Here is a 26,414-nt window from a genome sequence, read left to right as displayed (position 1 = left end):
AAAAACCCTCCTGTTATTATTGTCCTGTCAGAATAATCATATCAGAAAATATACAATTTAAACGAAAGAGTTGAATGGAATTCCAATTGATTCCTTTTTTAGGTGCTGAAGGTGGAACTCCGGGTTTCACTCGTGACCCGACTCAGCTGAAGGGCGAGTTATATCACACAGCTTTGAAAAAGAGCTCTCAGGGTTTCGGCTTCACGATCATCGGAGGGGACCGACCTGATGAGTTCCTGCAGGTGAAGAATGTACTGGCAGATGGACCAGCTGCACAAGACAACAAGATGGCTTCTGGTGAGAGAGAGAACTAGACCTCAACAGATCAAAGAAGAACGATGACCCCAGTGCTCCTCATACTTTGTTTATGTGTTTGTTAATTAAAAGAATATATCATTGTATTCATCCTTTATGTAGCTTTGGACATTAGAAAAATATAAGAATCTCTCCATTCTGAGCAAAGACTAAAACACTGTTTATTCAGAAAGCATTCACACACACACACACACACACACACACACACACACACACACACACACACACACACACACACACACGTTATATATATATAACATAAAGCTATGGAAAGTTGTTAATTCTGTCAATAAATATGTGTTTTTATACAATTGGTTATATCTGTACACACAAATACACTGATCAAATTAACCACTGATTCAAAACTATAAATATAACTTTGTGTTTTACATATATTGACCCTTCTCTACAACTGCCTTTACACATATTATAAGCATGATTTGTTTTGTAAAATTCAGTTTACATCTGACTCTAACACCTATATTTGTCTTTCCTCAAAATACTGACACACAAAAGTTGAAAGCACACAAGTACTGACGTCTTTATATGCCGTAGTACTACAAATGCCTTTTACTGGCACTAAGAAACCCAAACATGTTTCATCATGACAACGCCCTTGTGAGATTTATGAATACATGGTTTGCCAAGGTTGGGGAACTTTTAAAGAGCCCTGACTCAACCCCATTAAACACTGCTGATTGCATGCCAGATCTCCTCGCCCAGCATCTGTGCTTGACCTGACTAATGCTCTTAGGCTGAATGGGATATTACCACAGCCACATTCCAAAATGTAGTAGAAAGCCTTGGCTTGCTATAGTAGAAGAGGAACGTTTGATAAGGACATACAGATGTGTGTAGATGAAGAAAAGATTTAAATGTTTCATCCTGAAATATTCTTTAAAAGCAGTAGTACTGATATAAATGCAAATAATTCACACCAATTAAAATAAATAAATGAAATATTTAGGTTAAACATTTTTAATTTTTTAAAATTTTTATTATTTGTCACATTTTCAGGATATCTTATTAACTCCTCTTTTTTCTCAGGTGATGTAATCGTGGAGATCAATGGCACGCTGGTCCTGGGCAAGACCCATAATGATGTGGTGCAGATGTTTCAGTGCATCCCCATCAGCCAATATGTGGATATGGTTTTGTGCCGTGGCTACTCCTTGCCTCCAGATGTGCAGGAGGACAATGAAGACCTTCCCCCTCCTCCACCTCCTCCTGCTTCGGCTACTGAAGTGGTAACAGCTGTACCTCTTATTAACGGGCAGCCGCTGCTAGTGAAGGGTGATGCTTTGCATGCCTCCTCCCAGGAGCTCCACTACCTCACTACTGATGCCAGCGGGCGACCGATTGTGGCAGCCCTACCCAGCATTCCCACAGGCTCCGATGAAAGGCCTGAGGGTGGAATGCTGCACCCAGAGCTGGTCACTGTGCCCCTGGTAAAAGGCCCAGGGGGGTTCGGATTTGCCATTGCTGACAGTCCTCTTGGCCAGAAGGTGAAGATGATTCTAGATGCACAGTGGTGCCGTGGCCTGCTTAAGGGTGATGTCATAAAGGAGATCAACAGGCAGAATGTCCAAACCTTAAGTCATGCACAAGTGGTAGACATACTCAAGGAGTTGCCAGTGGGGAGTGAGGTTAACCTACTGGTGCTGCGAGGAGGTGAGGAAAGCAAATAGGGCATGAAAGAGAATTTTCAATAGAAGAACCAAAAAAAAATTATTTTGTATATTGTGTTTGTTTTGGGATTAAGCTAATCTTATATATCTAATTAACTGCCAATAATGTGTAATTATTAAATTCTAATTATACACTATTTAATATTAGTGCAAGTTATTATTTGTTTGCTTGTGCAGCAACTCGAATTCTAGACTCTTTGTTTAACAGGTTGCTTGTGGTGTTGGAAGCACCAGATAGAATGCACTACTTTGACAAGGTCTTAAAATGATCTTGTATTTACAGTGATACTGATATTGTCATCAATGCATTGCGTACATATTTGGCTTGCTATATAAATTCCTATTTAGATTTTGTCAAAAGACACTCTGCAGACTTAGCAAGCATGTGGAAAAAAAGTTTTCTTGTCTTTTGAGATAAAAATATAGTTTTTTGCCAAACCAGTACTATCACCCTGAGAACACCAATTCCACAGTGAAATTGCTGCTCATCAATGGTTTTCAAGACTGTCAGACAGATCTTAAGCAAATTTGCCAAGAAAAATGGGCAGAAATAACAGGAACCAGATGTGCAAAGCCCTGAAGCCAAAACAAGCTCTAACAAAGAACTGACCTGGGCTGTGATAAATATTTAAAAAAAACCTAATCCATTTACTGGCATGCAGTTGTTCAGCTCATAGCTTATTTGCACTCCCCCTTGGTGGAGAATGCCTTGGAAAGAAAGTTATTTTTTTCAGAATATTAAAAATTTTTGTTATTTTTGTTTGAACTCAAGTCATTATATTTTGCCAATCTTCTACATTAAAGAACAAAATGGTGACAATTCGGGTTCCTGAGTTTCTGGCATGTTGCATAATAATTTAAGAGTTGCATCTCCTGAGTTTTTCCAGCTGTAAACCAGGCAGTGCCAGCCATCCTCATGGGTGACCTACCGCACAGCTTAAACATGAACCTAAGTACCAGCTGCGGGATGCATCACTGCACCACTAACCAGCTCCTAGGAATTCATATGCACTTTGAACACTAGAGTATTACTGCAAGTCTAGGCTCATATCCCAGAGAATGCTAATAAGTTGGCTGAGCAGGAGAAGAGGGAGAGGATAGAGACAGGTTGAGAATCTGTTATTCTAGAATAGAGGAAAATAGAGGCAGAAAAAGGAAAGAGAAGAGGACCAGGAAAAACGAAGGAAAGATAGTTAAACCTAGAATTGCTTCCTTTGCCCATCCATGCAGCGAGAGCAAAGGTTAGAATGTGAAGCTTTCTTTGCCTTTCTACTAGTTATAAAAAAACAAGCAAGTGAGAGTGAGATAGATATTGTTAATTCATGTGTGTTCCATCTTCTTGAGTTACAGTCACATCAGGCTTAGGGATGTGTAGAGTGTAGGTTTTGTGCTAACAGATGGAACCCTGGATCGGTCATTAGGATTTTAGGCAATCTCTTTCTCTCTCTCTCTCTCTCTCTCTCTCTGGAGCCACCTCCTACCCCCCACTCTCTATCACTCTTCTCTTTTTATGTACATGTCCTCTATCCATCTTTAATATGTCTTAGATGAAATATGCTTTTCAACTCTTAGCTCACAGATCTCTTCATGGCGAGAGCCTGCCATTTGTTTCACTAGAAGTTATTGGCTCATCTTTCTTGGGAAATGCAGTTAATTCAGACTTTCTCCTTATTTTGTTCCTTTCTTTCTTCCAATATTGATTGTGGTACTTTGCTACGCAGGTTTACTGAAAAAATAATACACTGAGTAGTTTAGAGACTTTCATGGCTTTCAGAATTCATTAGCATTTTACACCTACCCATTTACAAATAAAATGCTAAATGCTGTGTTCTTTGACTGTATCCCCGTATTGATTTAAGGTAATTTTAAACAAAACCATGGTCCTGATATGCAGCTTGATCCATTGATTTATAATTGAGAAGATATAACTTCCTTTATCTGTTGTACACATTTTCACAAGTTTTTAATTCTCGATTTAATACATTTTACAGTGTTTTAACTGAATTCATGATGGATCAAACATTCTTGGCAGGGTAAGCCCAGCTAAACTTAATCAATAATATTACAAGCTCTGATCAAATCAAGCATATGCGATTGTCCAGCTCACCCTGGAGAGCTTGTGATATCATTAAGTGAGTTATAGCTATTTTAGTTTAAGTGTATAAATCTGGGAAAATATATGTTAGGAGTCTTGCAGATTGTATTCTATATGGTACTTTAGACTATGTGCCTAAAGTAAAAATAAATATGCAGGATATATATCATTTTTACCCATCCAGTTCAATCCAAGCATCCAGATGTGCTTCCTCTGGATGTCCTAACATTTCCTGGCAGGCTCCTAGTTGGGAATAAGTGTGAATGTGTGTATGCATCGTGTTCTACTGGACCAACTGTGACCAGGATGAATTGGTTACTGATGACAAATGAATACTCGCTGTCTTAAAGATGTATTAAATTATATAAAAAAGGATTCCACACCATCATTTTATTCTCATATTAATATTTGCTGCACACATTTCATTGTGCCATGCCTTTGTTCCTTTCTCATCATCGTCTTCTCATTTCTGCCTGTAGGTCAGACTTCACCAGTAAAAAGTCTTAGACCTGTGAGTATGTTAATCCTTCTTTCATGTTTAAAACCACAAGGCTTTAGTCGCCAGGATGAAAAGATGAACGTATGTTAACTTAAAAGCATGCACTTTTAACTTGTGGCATACAGAGACAGGAAATAAGTGCCAGCATGGAGACTTTGGACCAGTGTCATGATGTCGGAGCCCCCCAAGCGCTCACTTATTATTCAAGCACATTGCCTAGTAGCTCTCCGAGACGAGACGTAACCCTTCGTCAGAGCAAGCCCAAAGGCATTGGACATGAGTCTTTACAGAGAGGTATGCAAGTCAAGGAGTAATTAATATTATTAGGGCTGCAGCTAACGATTGTTTTGATAATCGATTAATTAGACACCCCAACCTCTCTAGATGAATCAATTAATTGGATAAAAGTGTACTTAAAATGTATTGAGTTTAAATATCTTTCATTTTGACATTTTACAGATTATAGTAGCTGCTTGTTGATGAGTGCATGTGGGATTTCTTCTTGAACTGATTCGCTCATGCTGGGTTTCTTTTTGTAAAAAATTAAAATAAAAAGCATTTCAGTATGAAAGGTGAAGCAATTTGTGTAAATCAATTAATTATTTGTATTATATTTTGCTGATGGCAAGTTGACAACCATGCAAAAAATCTATATAAAATATAATACACAGACATTTTTTTCAGTTGTACAGATATAAGCATCTGGAATATAATTATTTTTTTTTTTAATAATAATTAAATGATATATGCATAAATTAAATATACAAACATTGAAAACAAGCATTTAAACGTAGTATAACACAGTAAATCGCGTTTGAAAACTGATGTAACTGTTGTAGCTGACAAATACTATAAAATAAAAGGAAATTGGGATGTAGAAACACAGCAAGCTAACAGACTTAATTAAAAAGAAAGAAAAAATATGCATTAGTTTACAAATATATACGCATTCACTGAAAACCACAGCAGTAAATAAAAATGTAATTATTTACATTTCTGTTATTTGCTGCTTTTAGATTTAGTGTTTGTTTGCACCAATTTAATTAAATCAATCACTATGTAGCGAGCGAGCTGATTGCACAACCTGATGCTCGCGAGTGACGACAGAACAGATCTAATGCGACCGTCCCGAAATTAGCAAACAAACAGTTTACACAATAGCACTTCATTAAACTACACCATTTTTATGAGAATTATATAGTTTGTGCTTACCGTGTTGATGTTTCACCTTCATCCGTGAAACCACTGTATTTTCTTTTCATGTGCTCGTGCATCACTGTGGTACTTCTATACCACATGAGCTCCGCTTTGCATAACTTGCAGGTTAAAGTCTTCTTTGTTGCGTTTAATATAAAATGCTCTCATGAATTGGGACGCACACTTTTTCCTCCTGCTGGTTGACCCTATTCTATGTGCTATTTCGCAAGTAGCAGTATTATCTTACTGTCACACTAACCTGTAACTTGAGCTGCTAACTAATCGATAGGGGCATTTTTTGACAACAAATTTCATTATTGAATATTTCGATTTCCTCGATTAGTTGTTGCATCCCTAATTATTATTATTATTATTATTATTATTATTATTATTGTTGTTGTTGTTGTTGTTGTTGTTGTTATAACATTTACAAGTCATTTTAATATTAATATTCTAAAAATACGGCACCTTATACCTAATATATAAAAAAAAAAAGTATAACATTTGAATTTAAATAATAAGTGATAGAACCTACTGTATATTGACTTGCATATTGAATCAGAGTTTGGTGTTATGAACTGTTTCTCAGCACTGCCTCAGTATAAAGAGCTGGATGTGTTTATAAAGAGGGATCAAGAGACAGGATTTGGGTTTCGTGTGCTCGGAGGAGAAGGACCCGAACAGCCAGTAAATTCTATTTTCTAACACTTTTCTTTTAAATTTTGATTAATTATTACCATTTGAGTATAAATGTGCTTTTTAAAATAATCTGACCTGTGATGTTATCATTGGTGTGCACAGCTTTAAATACTACATTTTTTTCTTTAGGTCTACATAGGCGCTATAATCGCCCAGGGAGCAGCAGAGAAAGATGGGCATCTGTGGGCAGGAGATGAGCTGATGGCCATAGATGGCATCACGGTAAGGGGCAAATCTCACAAGCAAGTGCTGGATCTGATGACCAATGCAGCTCGCAATGGGCAAGTGCTGTTGACTGTACGCCGAAAAGTCATCTACAGGGGTGAGTTTTTAATCTCAATGTTATAAACTTTTATTTTATTTATTATTTAGTGTTTCCGTTATATGCACAAAAACTTTTTCTATAGTTTTACTACTGCTTTTTAAATGTTCTTTGCTTTCTAATTTTCTGGTTACTGGTACCTTTTTCTGAAAAAAAATATAAATAAATAATGCAAGGGAAAAAAATCGCACCAGAAAAAACTGTGCATGCGCTTTACAGAGCGGCACAGACGTTCTGGCTTGTCGCACATCAGGTAGACGCAAAAAGCAAGAATGGCGCAGGGAAAATCAGGATGTCAAAAAGGGTATGAAAAATTTGAGGAGAGAGAGCAAAACGGAAAAGTCATCTAATCACCCAGTTTTTCAAAAAGGGTGATTTATGTTATGTTATGATTCTGAAGCTGTGTTATGAATTCTAAAGTGCTTTTATAAAGCAGTTTTAATGATCATAAAATAGAAATTCTATCAGTAACTCACCCCGATGTTTATCCAATTGGATGTTAAAACAGTATTTCCAAGAATCTATCTTTTTCCATGCAATCGCGCAATAGTATTGGAACAGCACTGAGCTTCAGAACAGTCAGAAAATCACCAAGCGGCAATAAAACTACTGATGTAAAAAGGTTTGGAAAGCCTTGGAACAACTATGTGTATGGAATCAATAAAAATTGTAATTTAATAAGTGTTGTAGTAATTATAATAATTAGATTGTTGTAATAATGAATCGTTCGAGTCGGTTCATTTCAATTAAATGGAGAAACTCGCTGATAAAACCAGCTTAAATGATTCACGAATAGAACTGATTCGGTTCTCAAGTTCAAATAACTGATTCATTTATCCTGTTGCTGTTGAAGCTAAGGTCCACATTTCTGGAGCTGCTGTTGTGTAAAACGTATTATTCACGATTATTATCTTATCACTCTGATTATACCAGTTGTCTGTGTGAAAGACCATACAATGATGTCATTTGCTTTATTGTATACACTATGCATAATTCCAATTAATTTTATAAACTGTTCCAATTTAGTTATTTAGTGTCTCTTACTAAATACACAATAATTGTTATGCTTATTGAAGCAAATCAGACAAATTAGCCAGGGGCCCAGTAACCCTAGCGATGCTCCTGGATGTCAGTGACGCAGACGCAGCTGAATGCGAAATGCCGTTGAATTCTAATGTTTAAGTAACATTAAGCAACAGCTTTATTATGCAGTGCAAGCTGTGTTTGCCGGAGGTGACTGAACTGGCAGCTTATAAAAATGTGCACAAACATATTGGGGTCAGTTAATAATACTTATATCTTTAGTTTACAGTACTTAATTATTGTACTGTTGCTTTAGATCACTACGTGACATTGCTAATGCACATGAATTGGAAATTAATGGGGACTTGGGGGGAAATTTGTAACTGAAGTTACCATATTACCAGTGTAATATGAAATTTAAGTGTCATATAAAATTAATGAAAAGTGTTATATTTTAGAGTAGATCTGCTGATGCTCCATTAGATTTGAGCATTACTGTATGAACAGTCACACGCTTTTGTTGAGAATGCAGTGTCCAAACCAAACTCTACAAAAAACAACAGAATTGTTCAATGCACATGCTCACTGTATAAATATTAAATCTGCATTTGCGATTTCTCTTATTATCATAAATGACCTTATAACAGGAGATTGTATTGCTGTGAAAGTGCATAACTCACATTAGACACAAGTAATTGACCATAGTGTTTTTTTTGTTCTTGCTTTCTTTGCTACTGAAATAAACAAAGTTTTTTTTTTCTAATCAGTGAACAAATTAATAAATGCTTCCTAGATTATTTGATCTGTAGCCAGAATTTGACTTGTTTATAAAGACAATTATCCCATTAAAATAACCACCTGTTTAATTGTAAGTGTGTACAGTATATGAGGTCAGATACCGTTACATCAAATGTAACTGTGTGAATGTTAACGTGATAGTTTAGTTGTTTTAAAGCAGGGTTGTATGAGGTATTTGTTCCTAGTCAGTTGGTTTCCCATAGAAAACAGAGCTCCGCAATCTTTTAGTCTGCCGGAGAGCTACAAAGCCAAGCACAGGAACAGCAACACAACAAAAAGACTTCTTATGGAGATAAAATGTTTTGTTGTTGTCTACAGGCACAGTGTATCTGTTTCCAAACAGGGAAAGTGCTGAGCACTGTGTGCTGCAGGTAATACACTGGCTAGGCATAAATACCTCACACAAGCCCACTTTAAAAACGTGCTAAGAATTGCACTTTCATTTGTAAAGGTGTTTACTAGAATATTTAGTAAAATATTTCCACCTCTTTCCGCTCTCTAATAACACGGTAACACAAATTTAATTTAAAATCTAATTAGTGCAACCGGAACCGGAATATAATTCCTAAAGAAGCCATGTACCATATTTAACAATTATAACAAAAAATAAATAAACATATAACTATAATAACATGACATCCATGACAAGTAAATAAATATTAAAATAATCATCTGCAGAGTATTAAATAATTCAATAATTATAAAATAATTGATAAAAAAAATGAAGAGATGTTGAGTAAAATTTATATATTTATAACATCTGTTACAATTAGTGTATTAAAAACTTGAAAAGTATTAATTTAAGCTACATTTAAAACAGATAAAAAATGTGTGATTAAGTTGCGATTAACCATGAGTTAACTCAGGACAACCATACGATTAATCGTGATTAAATATTTTAATCGAATGACAGCCCAAATATTTTGATTTTAAAGATGTGCAAAAAGCAATGTATATAAATAAATAATCCTAATATATTGTATATGTTTATACAACATGTTAAACATATAGGGGTGCAGAGTATAAGGTACAGGTTCACTGACTAGCTCAGTGCTTTTGTCCAGGAATACGGTACAAGGTAAAAAAATATATTACAAATACACAGTACAAGATAGAAGGTATGTGTATATATACAACCCTGTGACTGTAACAGTGCAAATAAAGGCAACATGAGGTAGAATGTTTAATTTGTGCAACAGTAAGAGGCACCAAAGGAAACATTGTGTTAAGGTAGGGGTTAGGGTTTTATATATATATATATATATATATATATATATATATATATATATATATATATATATATATATATATATATATGTATATACACACACATATACACATATATACACATATATACACAGATCGCCATCTATCTATTATAAGTTTCTATTAATCATTTGTCTTCTAAATCTCTCTGGGCCTCTAATCCCCACAAACTGTATGTCCAATGTTTAAAAAATGTTTGTCTGTATCTATAATAAAAACAAATATATAAGCTGGTCATTACTGATAAATAATGTAAACATCCTGTACAGCACACATTCTTTGCTAATCATCAACTACTGTAACAGTTACTGTATGTTGATAATGTCTGCGAAGCTTTATTTATTATTATTCATTCATCAAGGTACAATGCTTCCATGCTTACAGAGCATGTCTCTTTTACAGATGTGTCTGATGATGATGGGGCAAGAAACATGGCTCCGGTGTTAATGAATGGTTCTCCAAAAACCCCGCGTGTTCAAGTCCCAAGTGTTTTGGAACATGAATTGATGGATATTACACTCCATCGCAGAGATAATGAAGGCTTTGGCTTTGTTATTCTCACATCCAAAAGCAAACCCCCACCTGGAGGCAAGTAAAGAATAAATTAAACATTACATACATAAATACTTACTGTTAAAACATCAGTGTGCTGATCAGGTGCGCACAAACATTTGGCCATACAGTATAGTGTAGTTATTGTCCTGTCATTATTATTTTTCCAAATCTGAGGTGTTTGTGTTTAATGTTTTTTTCAGTGATCCCTCATAAGATTGGTCGCATAATCGAGGGCAGTCCGGCTGATAGATGTGGTCTGTTAAGTGTGGGTGATCGTATCTCTGCTGTTAATGGCCGGTCTATTATCGAGCTTTCTCACAGCGATATTGTGCAGCTTATTAAAGATGCCGGTAATGCTGTCACACTGTCTGTCGTTCCTGAAGATGGTGAGTAACCAGTTAGTAAGGAAAGATTACCTATGTCTAAATATATTTAAAAAATCTCATATTATTAATTATATTAACCTGATTAAGCTAATCTAAAATATAATCTTGTGTCATGGGTATTTTGGGTCAAAGGTTTTGAGGTTTTGCTAGGAATCTATTTAGAGTTATTAAGAGTAATAAGTGATATAAAGATACTATTCAATATCTGGCTAAATATTTCTATTTTTAGTATGCACTTACAGTGTTTATTCATGTGGTATAATAATTCAGCCTTATAAATTGCTAAAAACTTTGTAATAACTTAAAGTAATGCAAAGGTTTTAAACAAACATCTGTTTTGATTGGCTCATTTGATTCAGAATACAAAGGCCCGCCCTCTGCAGCCAGCTCAGCCAAACAGAGCCCAGCGCTGCAGCACAGGACCCTAAAATCCAGCACACAGGAGGAGAGGTAGCAACACTCACAACCTTGATCACTTTATTATAGTATAATATATGAAGGTCTTTTTTAAACTTTTGAGATTATGCAAGATGTGCATGAAGCTCCAGTGTGTCTATTACTTGCAGGTATGATCTAGATCCAGATGAGAACAGAGATGAGTTGGTGTGGGCCGAATATAAAATGATTAACGACAACGAAAAAGAAACACTGTGTGTTACAAGCTCCAAACAGGCAAGGCACCGACGGTTCTCACTCATTTTGAAACTTATAATGTGCATGTTGCAAAGTGAGAATTAGAAAGAAGAAAAACCTACAGAAAACACTGCTGAAGAAGTTGATAAATGTGTGTTTTGTGTGTATGGGTGTGCAGGGTTGTATTCTTGTGGAGTTGGAGCGTGGCCCACGTGGTTTCGGCTTCAGCCTGAGAGGAGGGACGGAGTATAACATGGGCCTCTACATTCTGCGACTGGCCGAAGATGGCCCTGCACTTCAGGATGGCAGGATTCAGGTCAATGGAGCATCTGAACTCTCACAGTTAGGCCAACCTACATGAGCTAAAATGTGCTTTTTTATTAGCCTGATACATACAGTATATTCATATGCTTTATATATTTATCACATATAATACTACTGATGTTATAAAGACAATATAGTAATTACCTGTACAAAGATTCTTCCACCATAAATAACACATGTATCACAGCACATCTATTATTTGCAGCTTAATACCCTTAATTTTTAGGTGATATCATTGCTCAGTTCTGCAGTATTATAGAACCTTTTTTCCCAAAAAATAATATACAGAATTACAAGGGAGGTGAAAAGGAAGCCAACATTTATAATGATGTGGAGTGAATTAGGGCTAAAAATATAAACGCATCTGCCAAAAATTAAGGCATTATAGATGGTCAGAACATTGTGGTAAAAAGCCAATTACTAGTGACTAGCAGTGAAGACCAAAGTTTTTAAAATACAGTGAGAACAAACAAAATGGTACGGCTGATTGATGATTTATTGAATGAGTTAATTAATGGATTCCTAATCCACATCCGAGGTTTACAGAGATAGATGTATGTGCTGAACATGCACATATTTAGTAAATTCTTCAATCAGTAACCCACTAAACAAAAAGAGCAGCGCTCTTTAGACCAGCATAAAAGTACATTCAGAATACATAACACATAACCTCACATGACTGTCCTGATTTATATTATTTATTATATTTTCTACTGGCAGGTTGGAGATCAGATAGTAGAAATCAATGGTGAGCACACACAAGGTATCAGTCATACAAGAGCCATTGAACTCATCCAGGCTGGAGGAAATAAAGTACTGCTGCTCCTGAGACCTGGACAGGGGCTTGTGACTGACACTAGTGAGCCTCTCTTTTGTACAGTACACACACACACACACACACACACACACACACACACACACATTACAAACAATATACAGTATATCTGTGATATATGGCTCACTATCATTATGTGTAACTAGTATTAAATATATGTAGAGTACATAGTATTGTTCTTTCTTTCTTTCTTTCTTTCTTTCTTTCTTTCTTTCTTTCTTTCTTTCTTTCTTTCTTTCTTTCTTTCTTTCTTTCTTCTTTTCTTCCTTCCACTCTCACTCTTCCTAGGTAATATAAGTTCTGCTGTGTGTTACTACCCCCAGGAGCACCATCACTAACAGTTTCTTTCCCTCTGGGCATCCTTTCTCAGTGTGGTAATTCTGTTTCTCTCCTGCTTTCACTCACCATCTGCTCACACAGCTGAAAAAATTTTACTTCACTTGAATGACTGTATTCGTTCCATATTTTCTTCAAAAGTAAACTAATCTGTCTTACTGTATATCACACTTGAATGGACTTAAAAATAAATAACTAATCATGTAGATAACCAAATTGATATCATTAGGTTTTATCATACTGTAGACATGTTTTATTTTTACTGGCTACATATGTAGCCAGTAACTTCAGGATTACATTCAGGACTCTTTTGCAGTTTTGACGCAACAAGCATGACACACTTTTTAATATTTACTTAATTCACAACAGCCATGTTTATTGCTCTTTTTCCATTGAAATAGTCCATTATCAGTAAAAAAAAAAACCATTCTATTATTTTGGAACTCTTTGGCCTTCATAAAATCCTCGACCTTGCTTTTGTAATGCTTTCCATACTCTAGATAATGTGTGGTATTTTCTCATTTCAGGCCCTGAAGCACCAGATCCAGGAGTCTCTTCACCTCTAAGCTCACAAGATGACATTTTTCTCACAGAGCAGCTGCCAAATGATGCTTCTGCCTTTTCATTCTGCTCACCACTTGTTCAATCTTCACCTTCATCCTCCTTGAAGAAGAGAGAGAATAGAAACAGGATGAGCTCCCCTGCCCTCTCTCCCATCTATTTTGAGTCCAGGTCCAGTCTTTCTCCTTGTCCAAAAGGCAGCAAAAAGAGAAGCACCAAGCTTCAAACCTCTGCATCTCCTGCAACCAGGGAAACAAAATGTGACAAGAGAAGCAAATCTAGAGAGTACAATATTTACTCTGGAAGTACAGAAAGAAAACGTAATGGTTCATCTAAAATCAAAGATGACTCTCACAACTCCAAGGAAAAGCCACCACATCGCTCACAAGATCATAGGAAGCACAAGAAGCCGAGCAAACACCAACCAAGCCAAACAAAAAGTCACAAACAGTCAAATAATTCACGACAGGAAGTGGTGGACAATGGTGAAGAAAATAACAGGTCATTAGAAAGGGAGGAAAAAAAAGATCGTAGTGATCATAGGGTAGAAGAAGATGGCTCAAGAGGAAGGCAAAGAACTAAGAAAAGAGGGAGCAGGAACAGAAAGAATGTCGAAACGAATGGACAAGAAGAGGCGGTAGAGGCTGGAGTAATGCCAGAAAAAGAGGTGAAGTTGAGAAGCATTTCAAGAAGGAAAAAGCAACCAGAGGACACAGAGAAAGACCAAGATGTCGGCAGATCCACAGTCCAAAAAAGACAGAGTCATCATAAACACAAAAAAGAGGACAAAATACAGCAAGGAAAGAGTAAAAAAACGCGAGTTTCAAATAGAAAAACACAGGGTAAAGAAAGGGATATAGAGGTATATGATATAGTAATACAAAATGAGGACCAAAGTGAATTTGAGGAAGTGTTGACCATGACAGGTGCACCAGATCAAAATGATCACTCTACAGAACCCAGTTTTGCACGCATTCTAACTCGTGATGAGGTTATGCGGGATTTGTACGGATAACTAAAGCATCAGAATACTGTTCTGCCACTTTCACAACCATGTTTACAAAGCTGCCATTCTCCACCCTCTTCTCCCACGTTTGACACTCATTTCAACGCTGCAAAGTGGGTTTCATTATGCTCCTATTAAATCCAGTATTTCTATATTTTTAACTCACAGGATGGGCAAAAACTGTAAAAAAGAAAGAGTTGCGGCTTTTCTGCTTTTATCCCCTCCATGCTGTGGGCAATTTTCACTGAGCAGAGGCTTGAACTAGATCGTCTGTTCCTTACAAAACATCTACTGTGACATTTTGGTCAAGTCAACAGGATCTCATTTCTGCTCTAATGTTTCCACTTTGACAGCTTTAAAAAATGTGGATTTCTGGCTGTCTGTCACAATGCAGTTCATTCATATGCAATGAAAGGGACCATACTTCCCTGCTAATCACCAAAATAACGAACATGACTTTTATGCTTTGAGTTTTATGATATGCCCTTAAATCTTTTTGTCCCTACTGCAATTATTGCCTCTATCACTGCATGGAAAAAAAGAAAAAAAAAAAAGACTTTTGTCCCAGAAGTTACTTTTAATTGCATGCTTTGGACATATGAGTTTCAACCACACTTTTAACAAAGAACTTTACATAGAGGTTCGGGGCTGAATTATCTGCAGCAACTAGCTTTAAGGACTTTTGTAGACTGTTCTCTGACACTGACATGCCTAAATTCTTGATCTTCAAATCATATAATTATTATGATTATGATTATGATTATGATTATGATTATTATTATTGCAAAAGACCAGAAACTTGTGCTCCTTTGTTATTTCTATGAAACCTCCATTAGTTGTGTATCAGCATTGAGATATGTAGCCATATCAGCTCACTGAATATGATGTGTACAGTTACGTAAATGAAGCACTGCGGTAGCTTTTACTCAGTAGCAACTATTTTGACCCATCAAAAACCAATAGTACATGCAGAACAAGTGTCTTCAGTTGTCTTGTCATTATTGGTGTGTCATTTATTTGACTTCTTTCTGGGTGTCTGTCTTTATACCAAATGCAAACACAGGCAGTTGAGACCCTGAACTAAAAAAAATAAAATATACAAATAAATACATAAATAAATAAGAATTTCATATATAAAATATATTTTTCAGAAGATTATTATGATTCACACATTTCCAAATGTATCTCACACTTGTGTTAATGATAAATGGTTCAATACATCAATATACATGTCTATGGTAAGGTGAAAATGTCCCAGAAAACAGAAATATTGCAGATATTGTGTCCACTGATTTATCATTTTCATAAATCTGTATTCAGTTTCACTCATAAGAAAAATGTCATGTAGCATCATTAAGGGCTGATTTATGATCGTGGGTTGATGGACTATAACAGGACATGCTTCATCAAAACCAAAGATTTGGTGAACATCCATTGTGTGTGCTGTGTGTATGACGTGATTCACCTCGGGTTGTGAACTGATGTAGAATAGCTAATGGTTCTGTGTGATAGCTTTGATGTATTGAAGCCATTCAGTGGCACCATAAGCTTTTCAGGCCGTTCAGATGCGGAACAAATGATGAATCAATGGGCACATCCAGAAAGCATACAGTTCCTTTATTCTTTTATCAGTGACAAATGATCAAGACTTGTGGTAAAATACAAACAGGGTTGCCACCACTTTATTTCAGAGACATCCAGCCGAATTCTGTTTTAAAGGTGGACACCATAATAAAAAGTATTTCAGCACCGTGCCTATAACCATGTACAACCCAGATCTGTTAGTAATCTTGGAAAATGAATTTGAATCAACAAGTGATGGAATATGAATGGTCTGTCTACATGCTCCAAAATGTAAATGTTTATATATTGTACAGCGCCTTTATAAGCGTGATGTGTGCATTCTCATAAGAAAGAATAGAGATCTGTAAATTGATGTCATTATTTTTGTATTTAAATATTGAAAAAAATATTTAAGGTGGATGAAAAACAAAATAACATACTCCTTGGTCAGGTAATGCACTGTAAAATAAAGTCATTTATTCTCCATGAATTGTTTGTTTAGTTCCAATGTGTCAATGTTTTCTTACAGAATAAACCTGGTGAAATGTGTCAGTCTGTCTGCGCTAGAATCTTCCCAGGCATGCATTGCTTAAAAGAGATCCTGATTCAAATATTATCTGAAGTGAAATTCAACATATTCCATCTCTTCTGTATTACATAAAGCATATATATATATATATATATATATATATATATATATATATATATATATATATATATATATATATATATATATAAAGCCAATGAATGATTTGTTAATGACTCATGCTGGAGTCTTTTGCCAACTAATGACACAAATGGAAGGTTGGCATCTTATGCTAACCCAAGATTACGTTTTGTTTTTGTAGAGCACATGGATTTATTAAAACCAGGAAGGCAATAATGATGAAACGTTATTTAATCAAAGCATATACATACTGTATGTTACTATTGCAGCTCCAGTTAATGTTAATTTCATATAAAAATAAAACATAGTCAGTGGTCTGAAAATACATTGTAATATTGTGCAGACATTCCAAACAGTATGAAATAAATGAGGTAGATGACAGAACAATTAAGAAAATTACAATGCCAATAACAACAATAAGCAGAAATTAGCTTTTGTCTGACATAAAACTGAACGTCTTCCTCATTGTCACATGAACACGAAAACATATGGCGCTGACAGAACACAACTATACTAGGCTTGATTAAAAACACTCTCTCATACTTCAAATTCTTGTCCAATGAATTATGTCTGAGAACCTGAATGGACTTTACTTAAATGTGTTTTCAATTTGTGGAAGATCTATGATATTTAAACAGTTTATTATTTAAGCAAGATATCACGCAGGCACCCACACCACCAAGTGAGGACAAGAAGGTGATGTTTGAGAGTTTTTGAAACAGAACATAAAGCTTAGATGCCATATTTACTATCATGCAAAAGACTATCAGTGTCAACCACATGTTTGTGATGAGCTTACAGCTTAAGCCAGAACATTTATTCAGTCAGTTTATTTTATTTTATTTTTTAGATAAATGTAATAAATGTCTCACACATACACACAATAAAGCTTGGAGATTGTTCCCAATTAAATTCGTTCTGAGCTGCTAAATTCTGCATGACCTTGACCTCTTTTTCTATTTACCTGCTCGGGCTATTCCTTTTGAATTGATTTCTTTATGTTTGTCATGTTTCATCTCTGATTAGTCTTTGGCTCACTCTATTTCTTTTGTCTAACTGGAGGTATATACTGACCCATGCCTGATTTGCAATTGCTTTTTTCGATTGTAGATGTCTACAACATGCATCCAATAACACACATTCCCACGAGTGCTCTATGAACACAGGCAAGTTTCACCCTTGCTTCAGATGATAATCAATATGAACGTTCTTTCAACATCTTTCACTTAGTATGCAGTCGTGGACGAATAATGATTTACACTCACGCAAACCAGAATGGATTCCGTGTCAAGTCTTTTTTCTCTCCAGGGATCTTTTCTTTCCATTATTGCCTCTGCCATTCTCTTTAAGAAATCTAAATCTACATACAAGCTGCTTTGTGAAAATGCTTCGAAAATAAAATTCAATTGAATCAATGCATACAAGTGAATGCTTAAGACCTGTCCTGGAAAGTAACAAATTGTTAACTAGTGCTTTTTTTGCAAACCAAATCTTCCTGATGGATATGAAATTACTCTGGATTATGCTACTGAGTATAATGTGATTCTTTAACAATATCACATGTACTAATAGTAAATGGAACAATCAACTTTGTTTCATTATGTTTTGTTCATACTATGTTCATTTCCAAACCCTTCCTTAAATTGCATTGTGCTGTGTTTATTTGCCTTATCTAAAAGTATGGCTGTAACTGCATGTTGCTATGAGGAAAAATTAAATACATAACAACACTGTTAATGTGGGGTTAATTGTGTTAAAATGACCATACTGTGATTTTCTGTAAGCTAATTTCTATTTTTGTGGTCTACAATATATTTTTAATTCTGTAAAAAGAAAGAGCATGCACAAACCTGTTCCTTATTTTAAGCAGTACAAAATAAGTTTGAACAGTATGAAACTTTTTCCAGATTTTTCCTACAGGGTTTCAGCTGTTGGCAATGTTTTACAACTGGGTGGACTGGAAATCCAAAGTGTCTGTGTAAGTTTCTCATTATTTCATAGTCAGTAATCTGGCCAAGGAAATCTTAGATTATGAAGATGCCATTGAGCAGCACTGTGTTCTTACTTTAGGAAAAATAAACAGAGCTGTGATAGTAAGCTGTTTTCTATTTGTGTTTCTGGTAGGAATGGCATGTACTGGATTCAGATAAAGTTTAGCAGTGAGTGAACATCTGATATCCCACTATACATTTGCAGTGACATAGAATTCCTAGAGAAAAAAAGAGCTACATGATTCATAGGTGAATGTTTTTTCATTCCTAGTGTAGGTTTTATCAGCAGAAATGCTGTTGTGACTCCATCATTCTGTTCCCCTGAAATGTGCTGCGCTTTAATATGTGCACACTACCACTTATTTGAACTGATAAAATCTTGTGGCTTAACAATGTCTAGAGGCACAGAAGGCTATAGTATTCAGCATAAAACATTTAATGGCAACATTTCTGGTTAGTGTTGACTTTTTTGTAGTGTGATTTGATTTTATAAAGACATAATATTTTTGGAGATGCATTTTGATAAAAAATTTTTTAGATACACTATATTGCCAATAAATATTGGGTCACCTAGTCATAGGTTTGGTATGTGATTTTTAAACATTGCATTCCACATTTAGTTCCAATTTGCTCATACAATTCCCTCCACTTTTCTGGGAAACTGTTCCACTAGATTTTAGAGTGTGCTTATGGATATTTGTGTTTATCAGCCACAAGGATATTATGAAATGCAGGTACTGATGTAGGTGAGGATGCCTGAGGTGCAGTCAGCATTCCAATTCATCCCAAAGGTGTTTAGTAGGGATGAGATCAGAGCTCTATAGCAGGCCACTCAAGATCTTCCTCTCCAAAGCATGTAAATCATATCTTCAAGGAACTCACTTTGTGCACAGGGGGCATTGCCATGCTGGAACAGGTTTGGGTTTCCAAGTTCAAGTGAATGCTAAATTATATTATAGCGCATCTAAAGAAGTCCTATAGAATTGTGTGCCTCCAGCTTTGTGGTAACAGTTTGGAAAATAACCACATATAGCAGGAAAGGTCAGGTGACTCAATACTTTTGGCAATACAGTATAGTGTATGTGTATTTATATGTTTGCTCTTGTCACATAAGTATGTGAATGTGTAACAAAGGGAATTTTGTATGTGCTGAGAACAAATACATTAATTGAGAGAATATTTTTTTCTGAGCTCTGTGGCTTTAGTGTTTTTCAAAATAGTTTAAGGCACACATTTTTGCTAATGATTGCCTTTTTGCATAAAGCCAAAGGTACAATATATGCACTTTTCTAGGTAGAGTTTGACTATATAACCCCAGCAACAGAGGGGTATTAGGCTTACTACCCTTTGTCCTGAGAGTGTAGCTCAAAACCTCTGAGCCTGGATGACTATGCAGCATGCTTCTGTCCCCTGCTGAGGATGTTGCCGTGCGTCTTTGCTTTAGTGACTTCATGGAGTCTCACACGGCAGCTTCATGAACCCACATGGGCAGGGAGCAGCTGCTTAGGGTGTCCAGGACCCATTCCAAAAGAGACTTTTTGCATCGGAAGCCATGCATTAGAGAGGGAGCTACAATATGTCATGATTATAGACAAGGACTATATTTCCCGTGAACCATTGCAGCTCTACGCACCATGTATTAAGTTTGTTTGCACACCTAATTCATGTTAATGGCTATTATCACATGTGCATGTACACTCATGTCTCATTGTGCTTTTTGTCTTTCATTTGTTGTTGTCTGTCATTTTGCTTTCATTTTGTTGATTTCACATGTTTTCCTTTAGTAAAGTATTTACCCAGACTTGCATCCTCTTCCTGCTTTATACCGTGACAGTGTGTTGTTTTGTTGAACATGTGAATGTAATTACCATGTCCTGGAGGGTAATACCATGTTAACTTTTACTATTCTAAAACAGCAAACAAATAAAAATTTGAATTATTCTCCCAGTTGTAGGCTGCAGCAGACACTCTTTACCAGCATTATTCTTCAAACTACAGCTACAGGCATATCTCGATTGTGTATGATGTTCTAGTAATAATACATGCAACCTTTCTTATGCCAATTATTGTAAGGTAAGTAACTGTCAAATATTTTTTCCTAAAAGAATTCTGACTTGTTGAAATTCTTGTGTAAAAGAAATCTGCATTTTATTTTATGTTTTTAGCACATTAGTGTTGTGTGGACTGATGCAGTGCCATGGGCGTAAAATTCATTTAACAGTAGGGGGGACAATAAATATAAAATTTTTTGCAATTTTTGAAGGGGACACAAATAATACAGTCAAATTGTACTTATAAAGATATGTCCCCACAGTGGAGGACTGCTTTTATCATTGTTGTAGCATGGAGACTGCGTCATTATGGTTAGTTTGAGTTTTTCTCAGGTTCAATGACAAAGCAAAACAAGGAATTAAAAAAAGGTTTAAAATTGTATTTAAAATTAATTAAGACACTTAAGAACAGAATAGAAATTGATTATAAAAAATACAGTGGGTTCAGTTTGGAAGCAGCACTGTGCTCATTTAGTAAATGCACAGATAAATAATATGCTAATTGTGTGTTAACGTTAAATTAACATTATACCAAGTCGTCCCAAATAAAACACTGCATGTGAAACGGCTTTGGTGTGTTAGTGTCAGTGCACTATGCTACAAGCTATTGTACACAAGCTAACGTTCACTAGATAAGTCATATTTTAATCACTAATATAGCAGATTCATGGAAAATTACATCGGTAATCAGCATTTTTGCCGCAACTAATTTATGAATGAGTCTCCATCAACTACATTAAAGAGAATCGGTTTATTTATAGTGAATAAAATCCCCTAGTTAATAGAATTGAACATTAACTAAGAACAACAGCCACACACCGGACTCGTGTGTGTAGAGCAGGTGAGATGAACTGGGAACACAGGCAGTGGGTCAAACCACTGTAAGGAAGGGGAGGGGGAACTGTTTCTAAATGCATTTTTTGCGTTTGTTTTTTTCTACTTACACAATTATTTAGGTATACATACATATATTTTTCACAATAAAAAGTGCGATATATAAAAAAAAATGTATTGTATTGTATTGTATGGGGGGGAAGGACAACCCTCGGATGGGGGGGTTGTCCCCCCCCGGGATTTACGCCCATGTGCAGTGCAGTTTACTGCTTATTGCTCTCTGGGTAACTGTTGCTCCTGAACCTTTCAGGACATCTTTCAACTATGCTGGCTTCTTGCTTATGCTTCCTCTCATTAATTCTTCAAGGACGTTGTGAAATCTTGCATAGTGCACCTGTCAGGAGATGATTAGTTGTGGTTTCATGAACTTTCCCCATACATATAATTACCTTCAGAATGATTGCTACTTGTTGCATGAAATCCTCTAAACCCATGGCAGTGTCTTTTTTTAATAACAGCAAGTGCAATTTGCATAAGACCATTTTTTTGCAGCTCTCTTAAATTGAACAATTCTGAAATAATGTCATCTTTACTGCTCAACAGTTAAAGGAGTTTTTGTCCTATCTATACCATGCTACCAGAACACCTTTTCCACAAAATAACTAAGGCATTTAAAAGAAAAAATTTTATTTTGAAAAAGAAAAACATTATTTTGCAGAAAACAAACTAATCAAAATTAGAGAACAACAATGACTGTAGCATGGAAAAAGATTACAACAAAATTTTCTAAAGGTTACAACAGTCAGCGGCCACAGGACAGCACTAGTCTCTCACACTGCTCTGGTGTGATTATGGTCCACTCTTCTTCCAGTCTCCTCCACAGTTCGGTGACTGTAGTGGGTTTCTTGGCCATAACTTTGTCACCAAGGATTTTCCAGAGGTTCTCTATTGGGTTGAGATCAGGACTCTGGGCAGGCCATGTCATTATTTCAATGTTTTCAGTTTCAAGGAACTGCTTTACCCGTTTTGCTGTGTGACATGGAGTGTTGTCCTGCATGAACACTGCGGGCTGATTGGGTGATAAACGCAGGGAAGGAACCATATGTTGTTGAAGAAGGTTCTGATAAACATTTGCATTCACTCTGCAATGTAGCTGTATAAGAGGCCCAACTCCTGCGGCAGAAAAGATGCCCCAAACCATGACACTTCCTCCTCCACTTTTCACTGACTTCTTTACACACTTTGGGTTCAGTCTTTTTCCAGTTTGTCGCCGAACATAATGTTTCTCATCGGACCCAAATAAATTAAAATTGCTTTCATCACTGAAGTGAACTTTGGACCAGTTCTCCTCTGTCCACACAACATGTTTAGTATAGCCTTTTGATTCTTTCTGCTAATGAGAGGTTTGGTCACTGCAGAGTGGGCTTTCAGTCCAAATGCTCTTCAACGTCGAGACACTGTATGACGAGACAGATCCTTACCCTGTTCAGCGCTGAACTAGTGAGAAATTCCAGCTGCAGTGTGGAAACGATTGCCCATTGAGATCCTCCGCAGTATCCTGTCCTCTCTTGTATTTGTCTTCCGTGGACAACCAGCCTTCTTGGCAGACTTGAATGAGTTTGTGATGTTGTAAAGATTCAATATTCTTGAAATCACAGATTTGGAACGACCAACTTGTCTTGCTATGGCTGATAGGGTCATCCCTTTGGTCTTCATCTGGACAACCTGCTGCCGGAGGCTTTCAGTCACTTTAGAACGGCCCAACATCTTGCAGAGTCAGTGAAACTGGAAGGTAGGCTGCCAGTTAAATAGGGATTGACAGATAATCAAGGAAATTAGCACCAGGTACCAGATTAACACCAATAACTGGGAGGTATCTAAAAGTGTTCTCTAATTTTGATCAATGTGTATATATACAGAAAGTACATTACATACACTATGGGGATTATATGTACTAGTAGTGTATGCAGTAACAAGATACAGTGGTAAAATAACTTAAACTAAAGTGTCTGAATACTTGTTTCCTCTCACTGAATGTCAGTCTGTTTGAGGCAGAGTATTACAAGGAATTCAATGAACAATGTTACAGTAAAGTATAAGTTAAAAAAAGAAGATAGCGCAAGTGAATACTACAAATATTTTAGGCTAGAGGCCAGTCTTCACTGGCAACTGAGGACACAATATGAAGAATTTCTTCTATTTGGCCTTCAGTTACATTCAGTTAAGAGCATGTGGACTTGTTTCAACCACAAAAGCAATTAAGAGAGAAACATAAAACAAAAATTTTAATCCTTGCATCTCTCAGTAATGTAAATTTCATATCGGAATGACAGTATAATCAAGCATTATTGTCTGAAAAGACGCTGCAATATCTTTACACTGTTAAATCATGGGTGTAATATATTCAGCAGTTGTCAGAAAAAAAAAAAATCACAAACTAATCAGTACCAGGAAAAAACTAATCAGCGTCAGGCAAAAACTAGACCTATTTAAACATCTAAAAAATTTAGCTGTTTTGCTTTTTCTCCAAATAAAACAAACAAAAACAGAAAACACCACACTTGGCTTAATTAACGCCAACCCATTGTTGGTATGTCACATCCTTAGTCAAATCTTCTTAAGGATTTTGTGTATTGCTAACATAATTTAAAAGTGCTGACTTACTTTTTAGATAAAAAGTTGTCAGTGTCATTAAGGTAAATGGGTTTAATAGACAAAAAAGTCTATTAATATGTGGAATTGGGGAAGGTTCATATGCACACTACAGCATTATACAATCACATAAATGGATGAAATTCATAAAAATGGCCACCAGGGGACACCAGTGGGTGTGAAAGAAACGCTACACACACACACGCGCACACAAACACGCATTCTATTTTTTTTTTCCTTTAAATAAACTGTTTATTTGAGATTATATTAAATGTATGCAAGTAAGGGCAATGAAGGATGCAGGTGGAAATGTGTTGACTAGTAAAGAGAGTGTGTTGAGAAGATGGAGGGATTATTTTGAGCAGCTGATGATCGAGGAACACGAGAGAGAGAGAGAGTAGGGTGGATGGTGTGGAGATGGTGAAGCAGGAAGTGGATAGGATTACTAAGGAGGAAGTGAGAGCAGCGATTAAGAGGATGAACAGTGGAAAGCTGGTTGGCCCAGATGATATACCGGTAGAAACGTGGAGATGTTTAGAAGAGATCTCAGTGGAGTTTTAAACCAGATTGTTTAACAGGATTTTGGAAGGCGAGAGGATGCCTGAGGAATTGAGAAGGAGTGTGCTGGTACCGATCTTTAAGAATAAGGGAGATGTGCAGACCTGCAGTAACTACAGGGGAATAAAGTTGATCAGTCACACCATGAAGCTATGGGAAAGAGTAGTTAAATCCAGGCTGAGAGAAGAGGTGACCATCTGTGAGCAACAGTATGGTTTCATGCTGAGTAAGAGCATCACAAATGCAATATTTGCTTTGAAAATGTTGATGGAGAAGTATAGAGAAGGTCAGAAGGAACTGCAGTGTGTGTTTGTGGATTTAGAGAAATTGCACAACTGGGTGCCGAGAGAGAAGTTGTGGTATTGTATGAGAAAGTCAGGTGTGTCAGAGAAAAATGTGGAGGTGGGACTGCATCAAGTATCAGCTTTGAGCCCTTTCCTGTTTGCAGTGGTGATAAACAGATTGATGGTTGACGTCAGACAGGAGTCTCAATGGATAATGATGTTTGCAGGCGATATTTTGATTTGTGGTAAGAGTAGGAAGCAGGTTGGGAAGAGTCTGGAGAGGTGGAGGTACGTGCTGGAGAGAAGGGGAATGAAAGTCAGTAGGAGTAAGACAGAGTACATGTGTACAATTGTCATTGTGCAAGGTACATGTACAGAGCCAACGAAATTCAATTAGCATCTAACCACTACTACATAAGTAGCTTATTTACAATAAATAAATTGCAGTTTGATAAATAAGGCTATGGGATCCATATGTACATGGGTGAGGGTGAATAATGTACAGAAGGTGCAGTAGGTAATAATATATGTATATATAGTAATATACAATAAATTGTGCATAGATGTTGGGAGATAACATGCTCAATGACATGATATAGTTATGTACAAGTATGAATGTTGTATGATACAGTTTATACAGAATAAATATGGGTGGAATATACAGTAGTCGGTGATAAACAAGTAATAGATGGTGAAAAATGCAATGGAAAGGTATCTGCAAGAGTAAAAGGGAAAGTTTATAGGACTGTGGTGAGACTTGCGATGTTGTATGGTTTAGAGACAGTGGCATTGAGTCAAAGACAGGAGGTGGAGCTGGAGGTAGCAGAGCTGAAGATGTTGAGATTTTCATTGTGAGTGACGACGATGGACAGGATTAGAAATGAGATTATTAGAGAAACCACACATGCAGGATGTTTAGGAGACAAGGTGAGAGAGGTGTGATTGAGATGCTTTAGACATCTGCAGAGGAGGGACATGGGATTTATAGGAAAAGGAATGCTTAGAATGAAGCTGCCAGGAAGGAGGAAAAGAGGAAGTGCAAGGAAGAGGCTTTTGGATGTGGTGAGGGAAGACATGCAGGTAGCTGGTTTGAAAGAGGCAGATGTAGAGGACAGGGTAGTATAGAGACGCATGATCTGCTGTGTGACCCCTAACAGCCAAAAGTAAAAGAAGTAGAAGAAGAAGAGGGGTGTTGGATTTTTAAGCCCTGACAGCACAATGTACTTGAAACATAGCTAAGACCCACTATCTATCTCTTTCAGAGAAGTCTGGATAG

At 36.4% G+C, this 26,414-nt stretch overlaps 1 protein-coding gene across 3 annotated transcripts in view; it reads left to right on the top strand.

The window, feature by feature from the left end:
* The window catches only part of LOC124388426 (membrane-associated guanylate kinase, WW and PDZ domain-containing protein 3), a 122,982-nt gene extending 106,391 nt beyond the window's left edge, over positions 1 to 16,591 (top strand). For 2 of the 3 annotated variants that reach the window (XM_046853041.1, XM_046853034.1), the window contains 13 exons: positions 103 to 297; positions 1,363 to 1,986; positions 4,578 to 4,609; positions 4,723 to 4,891; positions 6,384 to 6,481; positions 6,623 to 6,815; positions 10,305 to 10,490; positions 10,658 to 10,843; positions 11,203 to 11,293; positions 11,410 to 11,515; positions 11,655 to 11,792; positions 12,521 to 12,659; positions 13,499 to 16,591. In XM_046853041.1, coding sequence (XP_046708997.1) covers positions 103 to 297; positions 1,363 to 1,986; positions 4,578 to 4,609; positions 4,723 to 4,891; positions 6,384 to 6,481; positions 6,623 to 6,815; positions 10,305 to 10,490; positions 10,658 to 10,843; positions 11,203 to 11,293; positions 11,410 to 11,515; positions 11,655 to 11,792; positions 12,521 to 12,659; positions 13,499 to 14,547 — 3,206 coding nt within the window. In that variant the 3' untranslated portion in view covers positions 14,548 to 16,591. Of the gene's footprint in view, positions 1 to 102; positions 298 to 1,362; positions 1,987 to 4,577; positions 4,610 to 4,722; positions 4,892 to 6,383; positions 6,482 to 6,622; positions 6,816 to 10,304; positions 10,491 to 10,657; positions 10,844 to 11,202; positions 11,294 to 11,409; positions 11,516 to 11,654; positions 11,793 to 12,520; positions 12,660 to 12,923; positions 13,010 to 13,498 lie in introns of all 3 variants that reach the window. The other variant, XM_046853048.1, reaches the window with a different exon arrangement.
* Positions 16,592 to 26,414: the final 9,823 nt, after the last annotated feature.

The sequence above is a fragment of the Silurus meridionalis genome, chromosome 1, assembly GCF_014805685.1.
Source record: "Silurus meridionalis isolate SWU-2019-XX chromosome 1, ASM1480568v1, whole genome shotgun sequence".
NCBI lineage: Eukaryota > Metazoa > Chordata > Actinopteri > Siluriformes > Siluridae > Silurus > Silurus meridionalis.
Note: the sequence above shows the minus strand (reverse complement) of the source record. Positions and strands in the feature narration are given on the sequence as shown.